The 24,561-nt window shown below is 34.7% G+C and overlaps 1 protein-coding gene across 2 annotated transcripts in view; it reads left to right on the top strand.

Annotated features, from left to right (window-relative positions):
* Positions 1–513: 513 nt before the first annotated feature.
* Positions 514–24,561, top strand: part of TAF2 (TATA-box binding protein associated factor 2) — a 75,462-nt gene continuing 51,414 nt past the window's right edge. For both annotated transcript variants that reach the window (XM_081266873.1, XM_081266872.1), the window contains exons 1-10: positions 514–841; positions 1,299–1,352; positions 6,800–6,960; positions 12,598–12,716; positions 14,079–14,220; positions 15,546–15,777; positions 17,364–17,548; positions 18,541–18,654; positions 20,044–20,143; positions 21,492–21,577. In XM_081266873.1, coding sequence (XP_081122999.1) covers positions 758–841; positions 1,299–1,352; positions 6,800–6,960; positions 12,598–12,716; positions 14,079–14,220; positions 15,546–15,777; positions 17,364–17,548; positions 18,541–18,654; positions 20,044–20,143; positions 21,492–21,577 — 1,277 coding nt within the window. In that variant the 5' untranslated portion in view covers positions 514–757. The remainder of the gene's footprint in view (positions 842–1,298; positions 1,353–6,799; positions 6,961–12,597; positions 12,717–14,078; positions 14,221–15,545; positions 15,778–17,363; positions 17,549–18,540; positions 18,655–20,043; positions 20,144–21,491; positions 21,578–24,561) is intronic.

Below are 24,561 nucleotides of genomic sequence, written 5' to 3'. Positions count from 1 at the left end.
AGTAGACCTTTATTTAAAAACTTTAGCCCAGAGGGGTGGCGCGTGCCTGTAACCCCAGCCGGTGGGGAGGCTGAGGCAGGAGGACTGCGAGTTCAAACTCACCCTCAGCAACTCAGGGAGGCACTTAGCAACTCAGCAAGACCCTATCTTTAAATAAAATGCAAAATAGGGCTGGGGGATGTGGCTCCCTGGTCGAGTGCCCCTGAGTTATATCCCCGGTACCAAAAAAAAAAAGAGAAAAATATATTAAAAAGGTCAGGGATGTGGCTCAGTGGTTGAGCACCTCTGGGTTCAATCCTCAGTACAAAAAAAAAAATAAAATAAAAGAACTTTTAATGTCTCTTCCCTAACTGCTCTTCTCTTCTCATCCATTATTTTCTCCATTCTTTCTTTTAACAATCGCAAGGAAATGAGAAAATTCCCGCGTTTTTGTCGCGCAAGCACCGCCCACTGACGGGGACTTCCGGGTCCGCCCCCGGAGGCGTCCAACTTCCGCTGACGCCAGAGGTTAAAGGCAACCGGCAGCATGTCGGCTGGCGCTCCCTTGGAGCGGTTGCAGAGAGGAGCCTCCGTGTGACAGAAGCTGGACGCAGGAGGCTGAAAGGAGCCTTTTCTATCGGCGGAGCCCGGTCTGGGTGCCCAGGGTGTCCCGGACGCGGGGCGTGACTGTCGGGGCAGGGAAGAGCTAGGCTCCCGAGACCGGTAATGCCCCGTAGCCCCCGGGGAAGAAGGGAAGCCCAGCCCCGCGGGTAGCTGTATGCCATCGACCGGTGCGGAGCCCTTCAGAATGAACAGGAAGAAAGGAGACAAGGGCTTTGAAAGCCCAAGACCATATAAATTATAAGTATCTTTTCATTCCTCCCCCTTTTCTCTCATTATTTAGTTTGTAATTGTTTGAAACCGACTTGGTGGGCCTTGGAAACGGTGGAAAACGAGAGTCCTCTCGCTGTGATGGAAGTGGTCTTTGTAGGGTGATCATTATGAATGGCAGTGTCAATTAGCAGATATAGTTCACCATGCAGATTTAATAAATCTTTTTCTTAAAGTACTAAATTATTTCTGTCTAAAGAAATTTGTGTTTTGTGGCTGTTGCTAGATTTAAAACAAGCAAATCATTCCAGTTTGTAGGGTTTTTAAATGAAAGATTAACGTGTAATTTTTGAATTTATGTGGATTATATGATTTTTATACACACACAAAGGCACACGCATGCTTAGAACATATGTTTATACTTGGATAGAGTTTGCTTTCATGTAATAATAGAAATTATTTTATCCTTTTGTATTTTTTAATATACAACCCATCAAGTTGTCTGCATCAACAACATAAATTTCCAGAGGAAGTCTGTTGTGGTAAGTTTTTTCTAAAAATTATAATGAATAATAAGTGTACCTTTCACAGTACTCAAACACTGTACATTCTTTCAGATAATGATGTTTTAAGACTAGCTAAGAATTAGAATTCAGATCTGTTTGATTCTGAGGTCCTTCTGTACATTTCTCAATCCTTCTCCTCTTTTTCCTGATTACAATTTATTTCTTCATTGTGGAGTATGAAAGCTTGTATAACCAAGCTTTTTAGAGTTGTGCATGAAATAACAGTAAGCCCATTGTGAGATCTCTTCTGTGAAAAAATTAAGATGAGTGGACTCACTTTAGTTAGCTTCTAATATGCCACTGCTTTTGTTTTCTGATCCTTGGCTGACCTAGTTTAGGTGGTATTGCTTTTTAGTGGTTTCTAATATAATATTTGAGATATGGTCAAGATTTGTAAAGATTCTAAACATTTCATTAAGTTCGTCTATTCATTTGTGGTATTTATTTTTTTTGGAGGGGGTGGGTGGGTACTGGGGGTTGAACGCAAGGCAGTTGACCACTGAGCCACATCCACAGCCCTATTTTTTGTTATTTAGAGAGTTGCTTAGCGCCTTGTGGTTGCTGAAGTGGGCTTTGAACTCTTTGAACAGTTATCCTCCTGCCTCAGCCTCTCCAGCCTCTGGGATTACAGGCCTGCGCCACCCACCACTCCTGGCCATTTGTGGTGTTCCTCACACCTTATTATTTACTTTGTATCTGTGGTAGAATACTTTAGGTGTATAATGTTGTATGAATTGTGTAGGAAAGGTATGAAAATTTGGAGTCTGTATAACAGGTTACTACAGTAGTCTGGTGGGGAAATGGTGACACCCTCAAGAATGATAGCATTTATGAGAATGGAATAGAAGGAGTTGACATGGTTGATTGAATTACAGTGAACATGTATGGTAGAAACTTCTTCTAAATTGTATGTGTATTAACTAATTGAATTTTCACCAGAATCTCATGAAGTAGATAATATTTTAATCGTAACTATAAGTGAGGTAGCTGAAAGAATAGAGGTTAAGTAACTTTCCTAAAGGAAAGTAGAAGAATAAAATATTAACATATCAATGAAGCTTCTGCTTACCTGCATCCTGGCAGAGAGGAACTTTTGGTATCAGCATTTTTCCAATCTTTTTTGGCACTAATCTGCAATTCCCCAGGGTTGTCTAGTTGCTTTGGTTTGCTATATTGTAGTAAAGAAATAGTCTGTCCAGTGGCCTCTACTTACCCTTACCATAATAGCCCTTACTCCATTTTATAGGTATCCAATAAGGATATTTGCCAACTACTAAATAAAATATATACTATATGTTATAGGATTGGAGAAGTCTTTCAGTATGATTGACTTGGTCTGTAACACCACTAATTATTTGACCTCTAAAAACTTAGTCTGACTAATGGACTATCGTAATGTTTCAGGACTTTAGTATTCACATCAGATCAGAACCAAGATATAATAACTCAAGGAAGATTTAGAAATTTTCTTTTCTCCAGAATGAATCAGTACCTGGCAATTCGGCTACAGGCCATTCTGGGATAGTCTTAGAAGATAAACTCTAGAGGCTGTGTGACCTCTCATCAAACTTACTCAAAGGGCTCTGTTCTGGAACTGTGAACTGGCTGAGGTCTAGGAACTGAATAAGAGGTCATAAATTCCTCCTTTTGCACCTTGAGTCAAGTTTTTGCCTATTAGACCTATACTTTTTATATTATTGAGAAACATCATAAACTACCTTTAGTTTTCATTCTTCTAGACCCAGTAATCATTGGCCTTAGATTCCCTGTGAATCAGAAACTCTTTTTAAGCTGGGTGCAGTGGCATACACCTGTAATCCTAGCACTGAGTCTGAGGAAGGAGGATTATTTGAACCTGGGAGGTTGAAACGAGCCTGGGCAACATAGCAAGACTCTGTCTCAAAAAAACCAAACCAAAATGACAACAAAAACCTCCCACTATCTTTACCCAATCTGTTTCTATGGTATATTTTGTGCCTACTTTTCTGTGAGGTGTTTTTTTGTGTTTTGTTTTTGATGCCAGGGTTTGAACCCAGAGGCACTTTACAGTTGAGCCACATCCCATTCCTTTTTGTTTTTTGAGATAGGGTCTCACTAAGTTGCCTAGGGCCTCCCTAAATTGCTGAGGCTGGCTTTGAACTTGGGATCCTCCTGCCTCACCTTTCTAAGTTGCTGGGATTACAGGCATGTACCACCATGCCCGGCTTTGTTAGTGAGTTTTCAACGTGTTCATGGGCACAGGGAGAATTTCTACAGAGAGGAAAGATTGTAATTTGAGGCAAAGATAATAAGCAGAGTAATATTTCAGGTAATAATGTGGAGATTAACTCCAGAGGACTAGTAGAAGGACCATTTTAGGGAGAAAAGGAGGAGGAATACAGCAGCAGAGTAGAATTGGTAGTTGGCAGAAAAGTGATTGAAGTTAAGGATTCAGGGGGAGCAGTGAAGAAAACCCCAGAAGTACTAGGATAGATTGGGGTGAGAAACTTTTAATCATGTAGGTGATCGAAGAGAAGGACTGGGAGAGAAATAATCATCAGGAATAGGTGTCTTGTCCTGGATAGTCAAGAATATGATGTCAGGATCGAGCTGTGATGAGGTACCTTTCAGGTTGTGATTCCTTTTTTTTTTCCCCTAACTCCGGGGATTGAACTCAGATCCTTAACCACAGAGTCACACCCCCAGCCCTTTTTTGCTATTTTATTTAGAGGCAGGGTCTCACTGAGTTGCTTAGGGTCTCACTGAGTTGCTAAGGCTGGCTTTGAATTTGTGATCCTTCTGCCTCGGCCTCCCAGGTCATGCACTGGGATTACACTGTGCTGGACTCAGATTGTGATTTTGATTTTTGTCAAGGAATGGAAATGAAAATTGTAGGATCTGGGGTTAAGGAACTTTAAAGTGGTGTTATTGGAAGGATCAGATAAACCTATATTGAAGTCACTTAAAAAGATAGCAAAGATATGTTAGGAAGGAGTGTTCAGTGAATGTAGGGGGATTTAATCAATTGTGGAGGATGGTATGCCTGTATTAGTATGATTACAAAAAAACAAGAAGTAGGAAAAAAAAGAATATAAACATTTAGGTGTTAAGCAAATACTAAATGCCAACCAAATTTCCTGATGCTAGGGATAGAATCCGGGGCCTCACATATGCTAGGCAAGCACTCTACCCCTGAGCCATACCAATGTCCCTTAGCTATTTTAAGTAGGTTTCACGTAGTAAATTGTTCAGTTGTCATAATATCAGTACAAGGTAGTTAGTATCATTATTTTTGTTTCACGGATGAGGAAAATGAGGCACAGAAAAATAGAGTATTCCAAGAGCATAAAATTACTAAATGGTGGAGCTGATACTTGAATATAGGAGTTTACCCCCATAACACATTCATTTAACTATAACACCATTCTCCTGGCTCTTGTAGTGTGTATTGTATAAAATCCTATAAATGGCCTAGAAGTAACAGTGAGAATTTGTATTTTTTCCCCAACCTTAATTTATAGTGAGTGAGAGAATTAAGTAGTTTATTGTCAATGGGGAGTCAGGAGATATATTTCATTTAAGGATAGAAAGTGAAAAGAAGATTTTTGAAAAGATAGAAAACACAGTATGGTTAAGCTGTGAAATGGTCAGAAGAGGTCAAGCAGCAAGAATGAAATAAAAGTATGAGGTTAGAATACTTGGGGAACTTGCATTTATACCAGTGGCCAATGATGACAGGAGGCTTGTAGAGGTCAGGTGGTATCAGGGCATGCTTTCCCTGTCTTCCTGAAATATTCTCTGTCCACTTTTTTGTTATTACTTACTTTACTGTAGAAAGCCAAATCATGTTCTTACCCACCCTTGCTGAAGTACATATTGATGACACTTCCAATTCACTTTTGACATTGTTGTGTTGTTACTACTTGCTGGTTTTCAAATAATTGAAGCTCACTTATTTGAGTGGTCAATGGATGATTGAATTAGTGACTTAAGAAAATATTGGTCTTCCAGCTACAATTGCTCATGGCTTACACTTTTAAACATAAAACCTTCATTAACAATATTTTTGCCTTTGACCTATTTTCTATGTTGCTTCCCCATGGATCTGTATAAATGGTCTAATTTAAGAGTGTGTGATTCTCTTTGGGAATAGGGGGCAGAGGGTCTGTATAATTCCAGGCTTTTGAACAATTGGGCTTAAGGTTGTTTCAAAACATATTTAAGGGACTGGGGTTGTGGCTCAGTGGCAGAGTGCTTACCTAGCATGTGTGAGGTCCATCTATAACTACAAACAAACAAATAAATAAATAAAATATTTAAAGCCTTTGTGCCCAGAGGCATTATGGAATAGTGGGAATCTGTTGGGATCATTTAAATGTATCTGTGAGTTCTCCACTTGATAAGTTTTTAAAATTTTATTCATTTATTTGTAAAAAGTTAATTTATTTTTTGCACTTTTCAATAGCACTTAGCTCTTAGAGCCTCTCTGTAAAAAGCATAAAGTAGCACTTATCTCTCAGAGTTAGTATTAGGAATAGAGAATACATAATGAAAGTATACAGTATAATATCTGTCATAGAGTAGAAGCCATTGTAATCTAGTTCTCCTTGGTGACTGCTTGAGTTTCATTGTAGATATCCCCATTATATCCTCTTAAGTTTTCCTGCTCACTTTGCAGCCCCTAAAATGTTACTATATTATGCTCTCTCATATTTCATGTTTGAGTATATTAGTTTTCAAATAGTGATACTAAAATCACTGGTGATGTACTCCATGTTTCATCTGTCTGTCTTTCCCATTTGATTGAATAAATGAACAAATGGTGAGTGGTCAATTTATTTAGCTGTCATCTCTTAGGTATATGCTTCAGATAGATTGCATACCACACAGCTAACATGGTAGAACTATGGACTACTTGGTAGGAAAATCTTCTGCATTTTGAAGTACCTACATGCCTGAGATTTTCTTTTAGCACTTGCTATTTCACATGTCCTAATTTACCTCCTATAAGCCAGGACTCATACTTGTTGGCTTCAGTAAGACAGGTTTTTATCCCCCCCCCCTTTTTTTGCCTTCCCATGTTCTTTCACTTACCAACCTGTTTGATTCTTTCTGCTCTTTTTTTTTCTTATTATTATTCTCTGTTTGGGTTGCAGTCTATCTAAAAATTATTGTATTTGAGTGTATTGAATACTTGTATTAACTTAATTTTCACCGATAGTTCATATGAATAACTAAGATGGTATAGTATACATAACTCAGACCCCATTCATTCACTAGGACAATCCTGTTAAAATTAAGATATTTGTAGAGAATTTGTGTGTATGTAGTTTTTTAGGATGTTATTTCTGGAGGGTAGTATGTTTCTAAGTAGTAGAAGTCAAAGGAATATGTTCTAAAACATACCAATCTTTATAATAAAGCTGTTATTCTTTATCTTTTAGGGCTTTGTGGAACTGACTATATTTCCTACAGTTGCAAACTTGAATAGAATCAAGTTGAACAGCAAACAGTGTAGAATCTATCGAGTAAGGATCAATGATTTAGAGGCTGCTTTTATTTATAATGATCCAACCTTAGAAGTTTGTCACAATGAATCAAAACAGTAAGTTGTACACTTTAAAAGTCAACATTTCTGTCAATTTTTTTGCTATTGTTTTTAATGATTGGATTACTTATTTTTTTCAGATTATTATTAGATTCTGGATTTTTTTTTCAACTTTGTACATGTATTTCAGGTGGTTTTGTTCTCAGTATTATATGGTGCCAAGTTTCCTTTCTTCTTACCAAAGAACTTAGTTAAATCTTATTAGCCATTTTCCTGTTTTAAATTATTTTTAACTATTTACTTAATAAAAAATAAAAGTGATTTTCAGTGTGTTGGGTGGTCACCATAATTCTTAGGTCAAAGACTAACTTAAAATAGTCTATAGAATATTTTGTCTATTTTAAAATATCATATGAAAATATTACGTGTAGGCTGGAGACAGTGGTGTATATCTGTAATTTTAGCTGCTCTGGAGGGATCTGTTCTCAAAAAAGAAAAAGGGCTGTGGATGTAGCTCAGTAGTAGAGTATACCTCGGTTCAAACCCAGTATTGCTCCCCTGAAAACATGTCCATTACTATTATAAATACATTTGAGAGTACTTGTTTTTTCAAAGCTTCAGTAGCATTGTGTCATATCATTTCTGTGATTCTTGGTATTTGGGGGTAGATACCAAAAGTCATTATATACTCTTCTTAATCAGTGTGATATTTTAAAAAATTAACCAGTGTAGTGTGTGTAATCTTTTTATTTTTATTTTTTTCTTTCTGGTACTAGTGTTTGAACCCAGGCTGCTCTACCACTGAGCTATATCCTTGGCCCTCTTTTATTTTTTATTTAGAATTGGCTGATCTTAGACTGGTAATCCTCCTACCTCAACCTCCTGAGTGGCTAGGATATATAATTTTTGCCTTAAGGCATCAATCAATTCTTAAATTGTGTTTCCAATTGAGCAACATGAGCATCACCTAGGAACTTGTTAGAACTGTAAACTCCCAAGCAGTAACCCAGACCTACTAGAGACTGTGGTCAGCATCCTACAATTTGTGTTCTAATAGGCTTTCTAGGTGATTCTGCTGTAAGCTGTTGCTTGAGAAACACTGCCATAAGGGTTTGGGGACTGTTGAGAAGGGAAACTTAACTTGTGACATATTTAAGATCTCAGTAATCATTGCTTTAGAATCTTTCAAACTCAGAGAGGAGACCTGAAAATGGTGTTGAAAAGTCCAGGGACTCTGAGTTACTCCTATAACTTCCCATCTCACATAGGTGAGTTCTTAAAATTACATTGTTTTTACAGTTGCCCTAAACTTACATAAAAAGGCTCTCATTACAAGATTTTCTCTATCCCCTTTTCTTCAGGAGAAAAGAAATCTTCCTTTAGAGTTCTAAGTGTTTACCTCTAATGAATGGAAAGGACATCTTTAAAATGAGCTTATAGGGGACTAATTGCTTTGCTAGAGGAAAAACATATCTATCATATTTAGCCTAGAACCCTGCATTTGATGATAGGGTAGGAAGCCAGATACAAAACATATTATTTGCACATATGCTTTACCAATGATTTGTTTCTGATGCTCAGGACTCATAGCAAATAATCTGTTATAGTGCAATGACAGGAACAGTGGATATCCTGTTACATTAAGGAAGCAAACTTTACTTTGCTACTTACTTTGATGATACCTCCTAAAATTTTTCTCTAGTGATATTGATGATGGCTTATCCCTTTGTTTTGTTTTGTTTTGTTTTGGTGTTGGGAATTGAACCCAGGGCTGCTTAAATCACTGAGCTACATTCCCTACTCTTTTTATTTTTTATCTTGAAACAGGCTTGCTAAGTTGCTGAGGCTGGCCTCCAACTTGTGATCCTCCTGCTTCAACCTCCCAAGTTGCAGGGATTACAGGCATGTGCCACTGCACCTGGTACCTTATCACTGTTAGTATAAAAAATAAAGGAAATGATAAAGGAGAAGCTTTTCAAAGATTATGTTAGGAAATTAGGAAAGATATAGTTTAAATTTTCCTTCCAGCTAGAAGCAGAATTTTATTGGCCATGGTCATTAGTAAATGTTTAATTAGCATCCCCTGCTTTTTTGCCTAACTTCAAAATCTTTACTACTCTTTAAAGAGAGATTTTTTTTTTCTGATTTTATTATCCCATGACTTGTTTTAAAAAGAATTTGGAATTGGTTTTAGAGTTTTATTAGACAAAAGTTGTAAAAGGTAGATGATGAAATTGGCATAAAGGATAAACAAATGGATGTTGGTGAATACACATTGTTAAATTACCACAAGATTCTTAGAAGAAAACTGCAGGTTTGGTTCTCATTTCTAGTTGTCATAACAAAGAGGGAAACATATTGTTTATGAGACTCAGAAGACACAAGACAAAAACACACATTATTCAGGAGAAATATTACTTTTCTTGGCAATTGAATATAAAAAATATCTCTCATGGATCACATTATATTTTTAAAGGAAACTTTGGGAAATACAGCTAGTTAACATCTTTAGCATGTTCCCAGACACTACAGTTATCTTTCTTGTTTCTAAAATAACTTTTCTTTAATGTACCTATAAAGTTTCCAATAAAACTAAAATGAGAATTAACTTGTAGTGGTTTTGAAATTAAAAAATAAAACTTAAAATTCCATGGTAAAATTTGATCTTAATACACTTAAATGTCTTTTTAAAAAAATTTTTTTAGACATTGATGGATCTTTATTTTATTCATATATTTATATGTGGTGCTGAGAATTGAACCCAGTGCCTCACACATGCTAGGCAAGTGCTCTCCCATTGAGCCACAACCCCAGCCCTAAATGTCTTAATACTCAAAACAAGTAATGTACTATTTTATCACATTTTTTTCTTATTTGTTTTAAAGTTGAGGCACCAGCTCCTCCCAGTTTTGATAGAATGTGCTCTCAGATTTAGCATCTTTGAACTGTAGAAGGATATGCAGGAAGGAAAATTTCAGATAAGAGATGAAAGACATTTCTGCTTATTCAACTGTATGTTAGTTGACTTGTTAAATTGCTTTTAAGAATTAAAAACCATATTGGTTATGTAACATTTCTCCTTTCCCTTTTTTTTGGGGGGGGTTAATTTTTTCCAGTAAAATAATTTTAGCACTTGGAAGTTTTTCCAAATACATTTTTAAAATTTGAATCTTATGTGTTATAAAATAGATATAGATATAGTTCGCTTTCAAAGGAGCTGTGGGTCTTCGGATGTTTTTTTTTTTTTTTTGGTGTGTGTGTGTGTGTGTGTGTGTGTGTGTGTGTGTGTGTGTGTGTATGTGTCTGTCTGTTGCTTTGTTAGACTTCTCTCTTCTTAGTTGTAAAATAAACAGATTTTGCCACAGGAAACTGTTTTTTGTGGATGAGTAGCCAGTATAGCTGATATCTGTTGCAAAAATCTGCACCTATAGTTTTAAAAAACAAATGTTCTTTATTCAACAAAGGATTATCAGGTTATTTTAATTTAATATGGTTTAATAAATAAGAATTGGTTATCCCTTACCTGAAATACTTAGGATCAGAAATGTTTCAGATTTTGGAGTTTTTCAGTTTGGGGGGTATTTACATAGATGGACTTTACTGGTTGACCATCCCTGATGGTCAAAATATTTCATATTTTGGATCTTAGATTTTTGAATTAGGAGTCCTTAACCTGTAATAGGTTCTTAGAATTCTTTTGATTCCTTTAATTTACTAGTTTTTTAGTATTCCTCTATAGCATTGTTCCTTTTTAAGCTGTGTTTCCATGAGGAGAGCTGGGAGTTGGAAATGGTGGTAGTCATAGGGCAAAATTCACAGAATTTTTCTGAAAATTCAAAAGCCTATAATCTTGCTCTAGTAATTTCTGAGTTCATGAGTTATGAAAGAAGACATTTCATTTCTATACTAAAACCAAACTATCAGAAGATTGTTCCTCATGACTGGCTTCCCAATAGAGTACATTTATAATAACTTGCCCATTTTATTTGGACCAGTTTACATTTTCTCAGGAAATGAGATTAAGTAAAAATAATTACCCATTAATAAAGAACAATTAAGCACTCTAATGTGTAATGTTTAAATCTGGATTATTTTTTGTCTAAAAGTTTTTTTCTTTTATTTATTTTTTTAACCCAAGGTCTAATGCATGTTAAGCTCACTCTAATACTGAGCTACACCCGTGGCCCTTCATATTTTTATTTTTGAATTTCACAGATAACTGGGGTTAATGGGATAAAAGTTCTGTCGCTATCTCTCAAATTTCATGTTTTTAAAATTTTATTGAAAAGTCATTGTAATATGTAGATAAAATAGTTTTAAAATGAGATGGTATGGGCTGGGGATGTGGCTCAAGCGGTAGCGCGCTCGCCTGACATGCGTGCGGCCCGGGTTCGATCCTCAGCACCACATACCAACAAAGATGTTGTGTCCGCCGAGAACTAAAAAAAAAAATAAATACTAAAAAATTCTCTCTCTCTCTCTCTTTCTCCCCCCCCCCCCGACTCTTAAAAAAAAAAAAAATGAGATGGTATGCTAAATGTTAGTGAGGATTTGGACTAGTACTTTCATATATTGCTGGTAAGGATATCAATAGTACAACTCTTCTGGAACACAGTTTGGCAGATTCTTAGAAAGTTAAACATGTTTACCATATGCCTCAATGTCACTCACAAGTATTTTATTTACACTATAGAAATGAAATTTATATTGATAGAAAAAACCTAAATACAAATGTTTATAGCAGCTCTATTTGTGACAGCCTAAAGCTGAAAATTGCCTAAGTATACTTGAGCTGGTGAAAGGATAAATTAACTGTGGTAGAGTCAGGCAATGTGATGCTATTAATTGGTTAAAAGGAACACAATATTGATACGTCTAACAACTTGGCTCGATTTTGAAGACATACTGAATAGCACAAGCCAGTTTCAAAAGGTCACATTCTGTATGATTCCATTTATTTGACACAAGGGGTAGCACTCTTTTAGGGTGATGGCAACGTTTTTTATCATGATTATGGTGGTGGTTACTTATATCTACATGTGTTAAAATTTATAGAACTATATACCAAAAGGAAATAAAAAGGTCATTTTTATTGTATGATAATAATGAAAGAAATAGATGATATGTTAAAAAACAGTTATTGGCAAGGAATGTAGTTCAGTGGTAGAAAATGTGCTTACCATGTGCAAGGCCCTGAGTTCAATCCCCAGCACCAGAAAAAAACAGAAAAACCACAGTTCCTGTCTTTAGGTTGCCTCTGAAGTTTTACAGCTTTTATTTTACATAGTTATCATAATAGAAAAATATATTGAGTAGTCTGTTTACTTTCAGAATGTAGAAAAGTATAGTGACTTTGACATTCCAAAATTAATGAAGAATGTGATGATCATAATAATAGTCATTCAAGAGCCTTCTCGGCACATCAGTCAGTGTGTCAGTTTCATAATAGTCATGTAACAGTAAGCTAAATATATATATGCCATTATCTTTGTAGTTTAATAGTTTCTAACATGGTGAGTAGAGCAAAAGTTAACTTGGATAAAAAGTATTCTTAGGAGCTATGTAAGGATCGTAATTCTTATGAATTATATTATGCTTAAAAATAATTGGTGTCAAATGAGATCTAAGAAGAATCTTGGTGAAATATGTAACTTACTGTTATTACAAATCATTTTTTCTCCCCTCTTTCTCCAGGAGGAATCTCAATTATTTTTCCAATGCATATGCAGCTGCAGTTAGTGCCGTGGATCCTGATGCAGGAAATGGAGAACTTTGCATTAAGGTTCCATCAGAGCTATGGAAGCACGTTGATGGTAAAGTACCAAGAATATATTGACTACATTAAAATCGTGTAAAATTCAGAGATTTGAAAATTAATGATATCTAAATTGTAAATAAATCAGTTTAAATATATAGGAGGAAGAAGAGGAGTTGGAAACTTTGTCTGTCTTTTTTGTGATACTGGGGATTTAACCCAGGGGCACTCAACTACTAAACTTCATCTGTAGCCCTTTTATAAATTTTTTTTTAAATTTTGAGACTGGGTCTTACTCAGTAGTTGCCCAGGCTAGCCTTGAACTTTGTGGTCTTTCTGCTATTTTAGTATCAGGAGTTATAGGCATGCCACTATCACTGTTGTTTTTTAAATTTAAAATTTTTACTTTAAAAAAAGATGGACAGGACAAATTGTCAAGATTTGAGAGCCTATGCCATATTAAATCATTTTAGAATTATAGCATCTTATAGCAGGATAGATCCTGAAAAATAATCTGGTTCAGCTTCTTCATTTTATAGAATAATAATCTGAAATCTACTGAGAGTAATGGCCTACTGAATTTCATTTAGCTAATTATTGGTGAAGTCAAAACTGGAACATAGGATTCCTGGTACTTACTCTATATACTTTAGAGCATATTCTTTCTAAATTGTACATTTTCAGCCATTATAATTATTATAAAAAGCTTTTGCCTGCCTTCATTTAGCCTTAAAAAAATTAACTGAGATAAAAAAGTTAAAGACTTTTTGTTTTTGCTTTCTATATGACTGGGGGTGGGAGAATTCAGGGAAGTTATACAATATAGGGACCAGCCATTAAAGTTTATCATTGTTGAAATGATTGTAATATTTGGAGATAAATTGAAGTAAAAATTTTAAAAATATTAATGAAAGCAATACATGTTTATCAAACATAATGAAAAGCTTAAAAAAAAATGCAAATTCACGGGTAGTCCTGTTCTTATACGTCTTTCTTCTGTACTCTCCAAAGTCAACTACAGTGAACAATTTTTAGGGAAATGTAAAAGAAGAAAAAACTTGAAAAGAAAATTCGGGATTGGACTGGAAAGGCCTGCATGTGCATTGTGGGAATTTTGAAATTTTTTCTTTGGGCATTGTATGTTGTTAGAAATGTTGAGAGGAGGATATGATATAACCAGAGCAGCAGTATTTTGTGAAAAGCAGTAAGCATCAATTAAACTGATTGGAGTAGGAACACTGGTAGAGGTAGGCTCTTGGGTTAATATAAGTGGAGAGAGAATAATAGGCCTAACTAAGGTACATAGTATGGTTTTTAATATAAAATTCAGGCTTTGACTCCCATTTTATATTCAGTGTAACTCTGTATATAGATCACTGTTATTTATATATCAACAGATGTGTGTATTTATTTGTTGCAGAGTTAAAGGTTCTGAAGATACACATTAATTTTTCTTTGGATCAGCCAAAAGGAGGTCTTCATTTTGTGGTACCCAGTGTAGAGGGGAGTATGGCAGAGAGAGGTGCTCATGTCTTCTCTTGTGGGTATCAAAATTCCACAAGGTAGATTATAAATTCTTATATATTTCAGTTAATTTTATTTTTCAATTTATTTTATCATTAATGTACATGTAATATATTCATTTAATGTAAAATGAGAAGTATGAATTTGATTTCCCCAAACATATACCTCTTCCTAATCTAGTTATTCCTCCTCAGTCTTGTTTCTTTCCTTTTCCTCTTTCTTTTGAAGTCTGTTGTTCTAAAATAATTATCTTACTTGATTCTTTAACTTTATATGGAAGTTTAAAAAAATGCAGAAAATTACAGAAATTTTAAATGTAAAGCTCAATAAATTTTCACAAGTGAATGAACTCATTTAATCCATATCTCAAATTAAGAAGAAAAACATCACCAGCATCACAGACACCCCTTTTGCTTGCCTCCATTCATTGTTTCCACAGAGCATTCTGTTTTCCAACTATATTATTTTCTAAAATGCCAGTTTAGTTGTTTTTGAATTTGATATAAATGGAGTCATATGTATTATGCTCTTTATATTTGGCTGTTTTTGTTGAAAATTGATAGTGAAATTTACCTACATCTTTGTGTGTAATTGTAGTTCATACATTCATATACTCTGTAATTTGCTACACGTTACTGAAATGTTTTATAGTAAGTTTACTCTCCTTGTATTATTAACTTCTCTAAGCCCATTTATGTTTCATTACCAAGTACCAACCCTAAAACCATAATAAGACCTGACCTGAATTGACAGTCAAATAAATTTTGTATCTTGTTTTATTAGTACTCAGTGTGAAATTATGCAGTATATCACATAATATCAAAAAGCAACTTCCAGGGGCTGGGGATGTGCTGAAGCGGTAGCACGCTCGCCTATCATGCGTGCGGCCCAGGTTCGATCCTCAGCACTACATACAAACAAAGATGTTTTGTCTGCCGAAAACTAAAAAATAAATATTAAAAAAAAAAGCAACTTCCATACTTCCAGACTAGATTCTGAATATTAATTATGTTTCATAAAACTTAATTATAAACTTTTTAATTTCTCAAATGAATGCTACATAAAAAATAACTGTGATTATACAAGTTAAAATTATTTTTAACTTAAAAAGTAGGAATTGCTTAACTGTTTATCATTTGAACTGGAGTTGCCGCACAATATATTTTTTAAATATTGCCAAATGATTTTTGGAAGTTTTTTTTTTTTTAAATCAGATTCTTTGAAAACTCAGAGTAAAAACTTCATCAGTGAAATAAAATATCTTTTTATACATTTTTAGAAATGGTAAAATAACTTAGATGTGGAGACAACAATGTAGGATACACTTTCAATGTATTTTCTATACTGTCAATCTTTGTTCTAGATTTTGGTTCCCGTGTGTTGATTCATACTCTGAATTATGTACCTGGAAATTAGAATTTACAGTAGATGCTGCTATGGTGGCTATATCCAATGGAGATTTGGTAGAGACAGTGTATACCCATGATATGAGGAAGAAGACCTTCCATTACATGCTTACCATTCCTACAGCAGCATCAAACATCTCCTTGGCCATTGGACCTTTTGAAATACTTGTAGATCCGTATATGCATGAGGTAAGTCATAGCTTCTCCCCTCTCACTCTCTTCTATCCTTTCATTTCTTGTTAAATGAAGAGTATTAATGAAATAATGTCTTTGTTAACTCATCTTCCAGCTTTCAAGAATATCATTAGAGAGAAAATATATATTATTTTTTATTTTTAGAAACTGTTAATTACATTTTAATGACATGAATTCTTGAATGAATTCCTCTCAAAAGGAAAGAAGTCTTCATGAGTTTGCTGACTAGAATTTGAACCCTGCCTCAGTCTTTTTTTCTCTTTTCTGAATACAATGAAGTGAGAATAAGTCCTGCGCTTCAAATTCTGTTTATTTATTTATTGGTACTGGGGTTCTAATCCAAGGGCACTTTGCCACTGAGGTACATCCCCAACCCTTTTTTATTTTTAGTTTGAGACAGGGTCTCATTAAGTTGCTGAGGCTGGCCTTGAATTTGCAATCCTCCTGGCTCAGCCTCCCAGGTTGCTGGGATTGCCAGCGTGTGCAGCTGTGCCTGGCTTGCCTTTTAATTTTGAATATGTGATTTTTCAGATTCCAGAGATGGGACTTGAACACTCATAAACACATGTTAAGGAAAAAGAAGACATTAATAGTGAACAGAATTAGTAGACATCAGTCTATACTCTAATCAGATTATACTTGAATTTTTTAGAATACTAAGCACCATGTTGTAAAAAATCTAAAATTTTAATATATTTGAAATAGTCTATTTATTTCTCCATCTCGGATATTCCCTTTTCCTGTTGTGATGTACCAAACTTTTATCTAACTTAAAATGATTACCTCAGATTCTTTTTCTTATATGAAACCTTCCTGGGTATTCTCTTCTGTGCCGTTGTTGAAGTCATTAATTTGGCATAGAATTATCTTATGAGACGGTGATACTTCTGTGACTGGTGAACTGTTACCTAATAAGAAAACCAAAATTGCTACTTGTATTGTGAGCATTTCTTATCTCCTAACTACCAATAAGCTTCGGTAGCTTTCATTATGTATTTGAGATTTTAGAGGCCAAATATAGTAATTGTTCTTTATATGCAGTTGGTTAGCATTAACTAAAGTACTAGGATGGGAGGCTGGGGATATAGCATAGTGATAGAGCACTCGACTAGCATGTGCAAGGCTCTAGGTTCAATCCCCAGCACCTGCAAAAGAAAAATTATTAAGAGAGTGCTAAAAAATGCATAGTATTCAATAGGTTAGATATTTATAAATAAGAGGTAGGTTTTGAAAATTCTTTTTATGTATTCCTATCAGAAGAAATTTTAGTTTAATTTGGAACCAGAGTTTTATTTTTAATAGGTCTAAGCATTTCACAGATTTATAATCCATCATGAATTTAGTATTTTCAATAGAATGAATATTTGGTAAAGGTGATTAAAAAAGTAATTAATAATTTTATCATAGCATTTACTGTCAGGATTATGAAATTGGAAAAAAAAATATATATATATATATATGTAGAGAGAGAGAGAGAGAGAGAGAGAGAGAGAGAGAGAGAGAGAATTGAAATTTAGGAAATTTAAAATATAAAAGTTAACCCTTACATTTAGATGACCTCCTTGGCTTTTTATTTTCAGGTTACTCATTTTTGTTTACCCCAACTTCTTCCATTGCTTAAACATACCACGTCATACCTTCATGAAGTTTTTGAATTTTATGAAGAAATTCTTACATGTCGATATCCATACTCGTGTTTTAAGACTGTATTCATTGATGAGGCTTATGTTGAAGTGGCTGCTTATGCTTCCATGAGCATTTTTAGGTTGGTATCTCTTCACATTTGAAATGCCTAAAGTAGAATAGTGATATGAGGAAAGCTTTCTGATTTTTATGGGCAGCGTTACTGTGAGGTATGAACTTTCTCCCCTTAATTAAAATGTAATTGAGTTGAAGAAAATATTGTGTTTTTAAAATTTAAAATTGTAGAAAAACATGAAGAAAATTTTAAAGTAACTTTAAAGACTCATTATCTTCATCCAGAATTAATAGATGTTAATATTTTGCATGTTTTAGTCTCTTTTTTTGTTTATAAATTTTTAAAAATCATACCCATAGTTTAGTTTTTCTAGTAATATTTAAAAATATGCTGATATCATCAGAAACTTGTTCATGGAAAAAAGTAGAGAGGATTTGTTTTTCATTCTCTCCTTTTCCTTCTTTCTTAAACTTCCTTACCTGCCTCTCTTCTTTTACTCCTTTTTTGGAAAATTCCAAATGTCTGTTTTATGTTTCAAAGTCAGTTATTTTACCTTCCTTGTGTCTAAATTTTCTCATGTGTAAAATAGGCATTCCTCAGAGTGTTGTTTGGAAAGTCCAAAGTTAGTAATTATTAGGAAAGGGTTTTTTTGTTGTTGTTTTATTGTTTTTTGTTACTGGGAATGAAATCAGGAAGCTTTACCACTGAGCTACATCCCCAGTCCTTTTTATTTTTTATTTCGAGAAAGATTCTTGCTTAGTTGCTCAGGGTGGCCCTTGAGATTCCTCTGCTTCACCCTCCCCAGTCGCTGGAATTTCAGGCATGTGCCACTATGCATAGCATTGTTCCCTGTGTTAAGCAGCAGTTAAGACTATAAATTTCAGCCAGGTTCTGAAAAGATTAGAAAGTATTCTGGGAAACTTTTCTGGTTTTTATCTTTTGTGTTTAACTTTAATTCAATTATTTTAAAAGTATGATTATTTAATTATTGATTATTTTATTTTGACTGAATAATGATTTCTTGATTTTAATTAACTTCCTCTTCATTTAAATTTCAGCACAAATCTTCTACACAGTGCCATGATTATAGATGAGACACCTTTGACTAGAAGGTGTTTAGCCCAGTCCTTGGCCCAGCAGTTTTTTGGATGTTTCATATCCAGAATGTCTTGGTAAGTCATTTTAATGTTTACATTACCTCTGGGTTCAATTCAAATAAGAAATTGAATCAGAAAGGTTTATTTCTCTTTTCTTGCAGTGTAAGCTGACCTTTGCTCTAATTGTAGATAACTAACTTAAAAGATACTATTCTCTGTGTATATCTTAGAAAAGTAATGAATTTAAATTTCATCCTAACTTTTTGGCTGTAAAAATCAGTATAATTGCTTCTGTAATAAAGTCAGATTTTTAAACACAATTTCTTAAAGAATAGACTTAAATGTGCACAAAACTATAGTGAGAATTCTGATGCTAGTGCTCACAGCAGTTGGAAATGTTCAAGGTAATGTTTAAAGCAAAATAATTCTCCACAATAGTGTTAATGATATAGGGAGTTCCTTGCTAGTATTCAACTGTGTACCACATTGCTTGAAAGAAAGGAGAGATGAGAATATTTTTTTGGACTATAAGTATGTCTCAGTGATAGAGTACTTGCCTAGCATGTACCAAGCCCTGGGTCTAATCCTCAGCACTGCCCCCCCAAAAAAAAAAAAAAAAAAGCCACCAAACCCTTCTATTTTCTTTTTGTTTAGCTTGAGATGAGTTTGAAAGAATACAAAAAAATTTCTTGAAGATTACAATTTCTAATTGCAAACATTTTGTACTCTACCTATTGTATAAATCCTGGCTTGTTATTCTTTCTTGCTAAATGGGAAAGGGGAACATTTCTGATTTATAATTTTCCTAACATTTTATATAGTTTAATTAAAGAATGGTGCCTGAACATGATAGGCATAGTGGCACACGCCTGTAATCCCAGAGACTCATGAGGCTGAGGTAGGAGAATCACAGGTTTGAGGCTAGCCTAAACAACTTAGTGATTCCCTGTCTCAAAACAAAACAAAACAAACAAACAAAAATTAAAAGGGTGGGAATGTGGCTCAGTGTTAAAGCCCCTCTGAGTTCAATTCCCCCTGCCCCCATAAAAAGAGAGAAAAAGAAAATTATGCATTGGATTAGCAGTAATAGAAAGTGGAATGTTGAACTGAGCAGTGCAATCCTTGTTATTCACAAGTATTTCTAAAGAGGCAGATGGTCAGAGCAGAGTTGGTAAAGAGAGAAGCAACACTGTTGAAATAGAGCACATCTATTGATAAATTATACTTGAAATAAGATTGGAAAGTAGTCTTATAATTAAAGATTAAGCCAGATGTAAAAAAAAAAAAAAGGCATAATGAATGGGCAAATCAGACAGAGGAAGTTAGGAGCCCAATAATTTGTTAATCACTTTCCTTTTCTTTAAGAAGGCTGGAGGAGGTTCATACTAGTTGCATTATTCTTTTTTACTTCATCTGAAGAGTTTTATGATTAAAAATAAGTTTATATGTTGACTTTTTGCTTAGGTCTGATGAATGGGTGCTGAAGGGAATTTCAGGCTATATTTATGGACTTTGGATGAAGAAAACTTTTGGTGTTAATGAGTACCACCATTGGATTAAAGAGGTAATAATAGCTAGATCCCTTACACACTCATAAGTCAGTAAGATACATTAGTATTTTCTTGGTTTCCAAGTTAGATGTGCTCATTTTGTTTTGCTTTCTTTTTGGTTTGGGGATTGAACCCAGATCTTCCCAACGTGCTAGGCAAACACTCTACCAACCCCAGCTCCCATCATGTGCTTTATTTTTAATGACTGTAAAACATAACTTGAAAAATCTCTAATTTTCCCTCGTAAAATGAGTGTTAATTCACTGAGAAAAAAAATTAGTTATCTGTTTTATCTAGTTTTTATTGTCAATGTCGGCCCCTAACAACTTTTCCCTAAGGAGAAGAATATTTAAACTCTCTAATCATCAAGTTGGTCAATAGATATATCCCAGCTCCTCATAGTGGTCTTTTGTACCTGTGCTTTGCAAATTAGTCTGGCTTTGTGACTGGTTAATCTTTCTAAGCTTCATCTGTGTAAGGAGTGAAATAGTGTTTACCCTGTTGTCAAGGGTTGTGGCACACTATATCATGCATGGCGTTTTGCACATGATGAATGCTTAATACAGGCTAGTTATTCCTTTAATGCTTATATGTTCTCTATTGTTATACCTTTTTCCTGTTATTTAAACATTTAGAAAAAAATTAAAACATCTATTTTGCATATTCCATTCTAGTCATATATGTTTTAATTATGTCATGCTTATATTCTTCTCAGTTGTAATGTTCTCATTAAATAGCCTCCTTCATTTTCCCCATTTTATTATTTTATATATTTTTATCATTCAGGCATAAACCCAAGCCCAAAAGTTAATTGTTAAAAAGACTTCACGCATCTAGAACTGTTGAAAGAATTTACACATTCAGAACTGTTAGAGCCACTTCTTCATTTCAGAAGGAGAAAAAAATTACATCCTACTTGTGTCAGGCATTGTTATATTGTTTAAGTTATTCATGAGTTTGATTTATGTCATATTAGAGAAAACTAGAGATGTTTTAAAATTATAGATTTCTAACATAATTTATCCCCTTTTCTTTTTACTTGTCTAAGTCTTCAGAAGCAAAATACTGAGAAGGAAAAAATAAAGTTGGAAGACAGGTCAGAGAGGTTGAGAAGAGCCATAAGGAAAAGTTGCCAGGCTGCTGGCCAGCCCTGAAGTCACAAAGTAAAGAATGCTGTTTGGCTTTTAGCATTCAGCCAGCTGTATAGTTCGCTTTATTTATAAGAACATTAACTATTCTGCAGATGCATTTCATTTATCTTATAAAATTTATATTCTGGTGCCAGTAAAGAGAATTTATGGTTTATTTCTAAAATTTGGTTTGTGAAAGTTTTTAACTCCCATTTTTTTTTGTCTTTTTTAGGAGCTAGATAAAATAGTGGCATATGAACTAAAAACTGGGGGAGTTTTACTACATCCCATATTTGGTGGAGGAAAAGAGAAGGATAAGTAAGTTTTCTGTTCCAAGATATGAGCCTTATTTCATGGAGTCACTCTTAGATCACTTGTGTTTTTATTGAGGCCCCTGCAAGGCCAAAGAAGTACCGATAGTATGCAAAACCATTAATGCTATGAATATTCCTTTCATTTGTTTTCTATGTTTATCTCATGAAATGGCTACAAATGAATTCAAACTGAAAAAAAAAAGAGTTTAAAAAAAATTAGGCTATTTTCTGTGATTACTTCTTAATGCTATTGTGTCATACTGTTCTTATTAAAGTTTAAAAATAATGGAAACGAGTATTTTGCTTTTATACCAGATTTGTTTTAAGTCTAAGTGGATAATTTCAGCATCAAGATATCCTACCCCCAAATAAATAAGCTTCCTATTTACCTGAGTAGCTATTTTCCTATTTTTTCCCTCACTCTTCCTTCTCCCTGTCTTCTCTGTTATCAAGTCACTAAAAGAGACAGCCACTTTTTGTTTTTGTTTTGGAAAAAGGAAAAAAAAAAGTTTTATTACTCTGTTAGGAAAGGGGAAACAAATGGGACTCCGGTCCTAAAGGAATCTGCCTATTGGGGGATTCAAAGGCTACATTCTAGGTGTACCCTAGATTGGGGGGGGGTGTCTTAATTTGCTTGTTAGTTTGGGAGATTTCTTAGATCTTCTGCATCACCTGATTACTTCATTCTTGTGTGTGCTTAAGCACAGGAATGCCTAGGATGAGGAAGAATGGTAATCCTACCCTCTCCCTCCCCAGATTGGAAAGAAAGGATTAGGGAGGAAGAAGGGGAGAAGAAAAGAAAGAAACATGTCTGTTTAAAAAATAAGTCATAGTGACAGGGCAGCAAAATTTTATATTTAATGCATGAAGTGGAGTACTGTTACATTTCCCCACTGTCAATTTCTACATTCCATTTTTATGGAAAAATGGGTAACTACATCTCCAAGTTGCTTCCTTCTAGAGAGCAAAGTTGGAGAGAAGTGACACAAAGTCCTTCTTCCTTTATCAGGTGGGACAATGACAGTTAAGGATATTTAGCATCGTGGCAGTCCAGATGTCTGTGGTAGCAGTTGGTGGGTGACTGGACAAGGAATACATAGGGCAGAAATCATGCAAATGGCTAAGGGTGTCCCAACTTTACAGCATTCATTTTCCTTTTTCTCACAGTTGAACAATTGATGGAGCAATCTATACAGTTCAGAGAGAGAAGGCAAGAATTTTCTAAAATTCAAGATAATATTTATTTTCTAAAATATCAAGCCAAAAGAGCTTGATAGCTGCTTAGATGGTCCCTCAGTCCTTCCCTTTACTCATGGGAACAGCTCCTCCTGTTCAGCCTGAGGCAGACTCCCTCAGTCTCCTAATTTTCTAGCCATTGGCTCTCTAACAAGGTGACCAGCCACCTTGAATCCTCAGTATGGAAGAGGGATTGCTGGGAATACTAGACCTGCCCAAGAAAACTGGAGAGGGAAGTGTTCTCAAGTCCCATCTAGGTTGCCAGTTTGTTACTGAAAATTTGGTCCTTGTCCCTGATGCCAATCCAGTAATGAGGACACGGTTTCAGAAAAAGGAAAAAAGTTTTTTGCTTTGCTAGCAAAGGAGATACACAGGAGACTCTTTTCCTGAGGCTGTGATTCTCAAGATAGTCAATTACAACAACACAGTGGTGCTGGCAGGAATTTTCATCTAAAGTTCATAGATTCTCTAAAGAACTATGGATTGAAGTGAAGTAAAAATTTCCTAATTTCCCTAACCATAAACTAAAATTTTTCATTTCCTTCATTAGGGATGTTGGCAATAGACTATTGTAGTATTAACAATATGTGTTACTTTGTCATCAGTAGAAATCATAGGAGTTTTTCTGTCACATTATCGCTGGTAGCAGATATGTTTATATATCCTTGTATTCATCACTACCTCAAAATGACTACAGCAGACTCTTGCTAGATCTTGTTGTTTTTTAATAAGTAAACTTGCATATTCAGTGGAGTATCATAATTTTTAATATTTTGAATAACTATCATTATAATTAGTTTCCTTTATAACCCTATGTATTTTAGTTATTTAAAAGCAAATTTTTACGTAGGACTCATAGGGTTAATCATAGTGCCTGAAGTGCTCAAAGAACAGCAAATATTAAGATAATTAAAGTTTTGCAAGTGGTAATCCTTTTTGTTGTTGTTGCAGATGGTCACTGTGATAAAATTGTCAGTGGGGAAGAATAGGAATTAATTATTTTATTGTTTTTGGTTCTTTTTTTTTTGAGAGAGTGAGGGGGGGGGAGAGAGAGAGAGAGAGAGAGAGAGAGAGAATTTTTTAATATTTATTTTTTAGTTCTCGGCGGACACAACATCTTTGTTGGTATGTGGTGCTGAGGATCGAACCCGGGCCACACGCATGCCAGGCGAGCGTGCTACCGCTTGAGCCACATCCCCAGCCCCTTTTGGTTCTTTTTAGATACACAGGACAGTAGAGTTTGTGTTGACATATTATACATACATGAAGTATAACTTATTGTAGTTAGGCTCTCATTCTTGTGGTTGTACATGATGTGGCATTTCACTGGTGGTGTATTCATATATGAACACAGAAAAGTTATGTCTAATTCATACTACTCTACTGTCTTTTCTGTTTCCATCCCTATTTCCTTCTCCTTATTACCCTTTGTCTAATCCACCTAACTTCTATTCCTCTCCCCTGCCCCCATTGTGTGAACATTCTGCCATTGGTTTTTTGAGAATGGCTTATTTCACTTATCATGGTAGTCTCTAGATCTATCCATTTACCAGCAAAAATTATAAGGTCATTCATTTTTATGTCTGAATAATATTCCAAAGTATAGGGAATTTATAGAGTTAGGCAAATTAGACTTTTATTGTTAAATTAGCAGTTAAAGAAAATTACATAACCTTTATGTGTATGTGCATGTGTGTGTTTTAATGTATTTATACATTACCAGTAATGATTCACCTTAAAGTGGTTGGTTGT

Source organism: Spermophilus citellus, assembly GCF_964194105.1.
Source record: "Spermophilus citellus genome assembly, chromosome: 14".
Taxonomy (NCBI): domain Eukaryota; kingdom Metazoa; phylum Chordata; class Mammalia; order Rodentia; family Sciuridae; genus Spermophilus; species Spermophilus citellus.
This window is presented reverse-complemented; position numbering and strand designations above follow the sequence as displayed.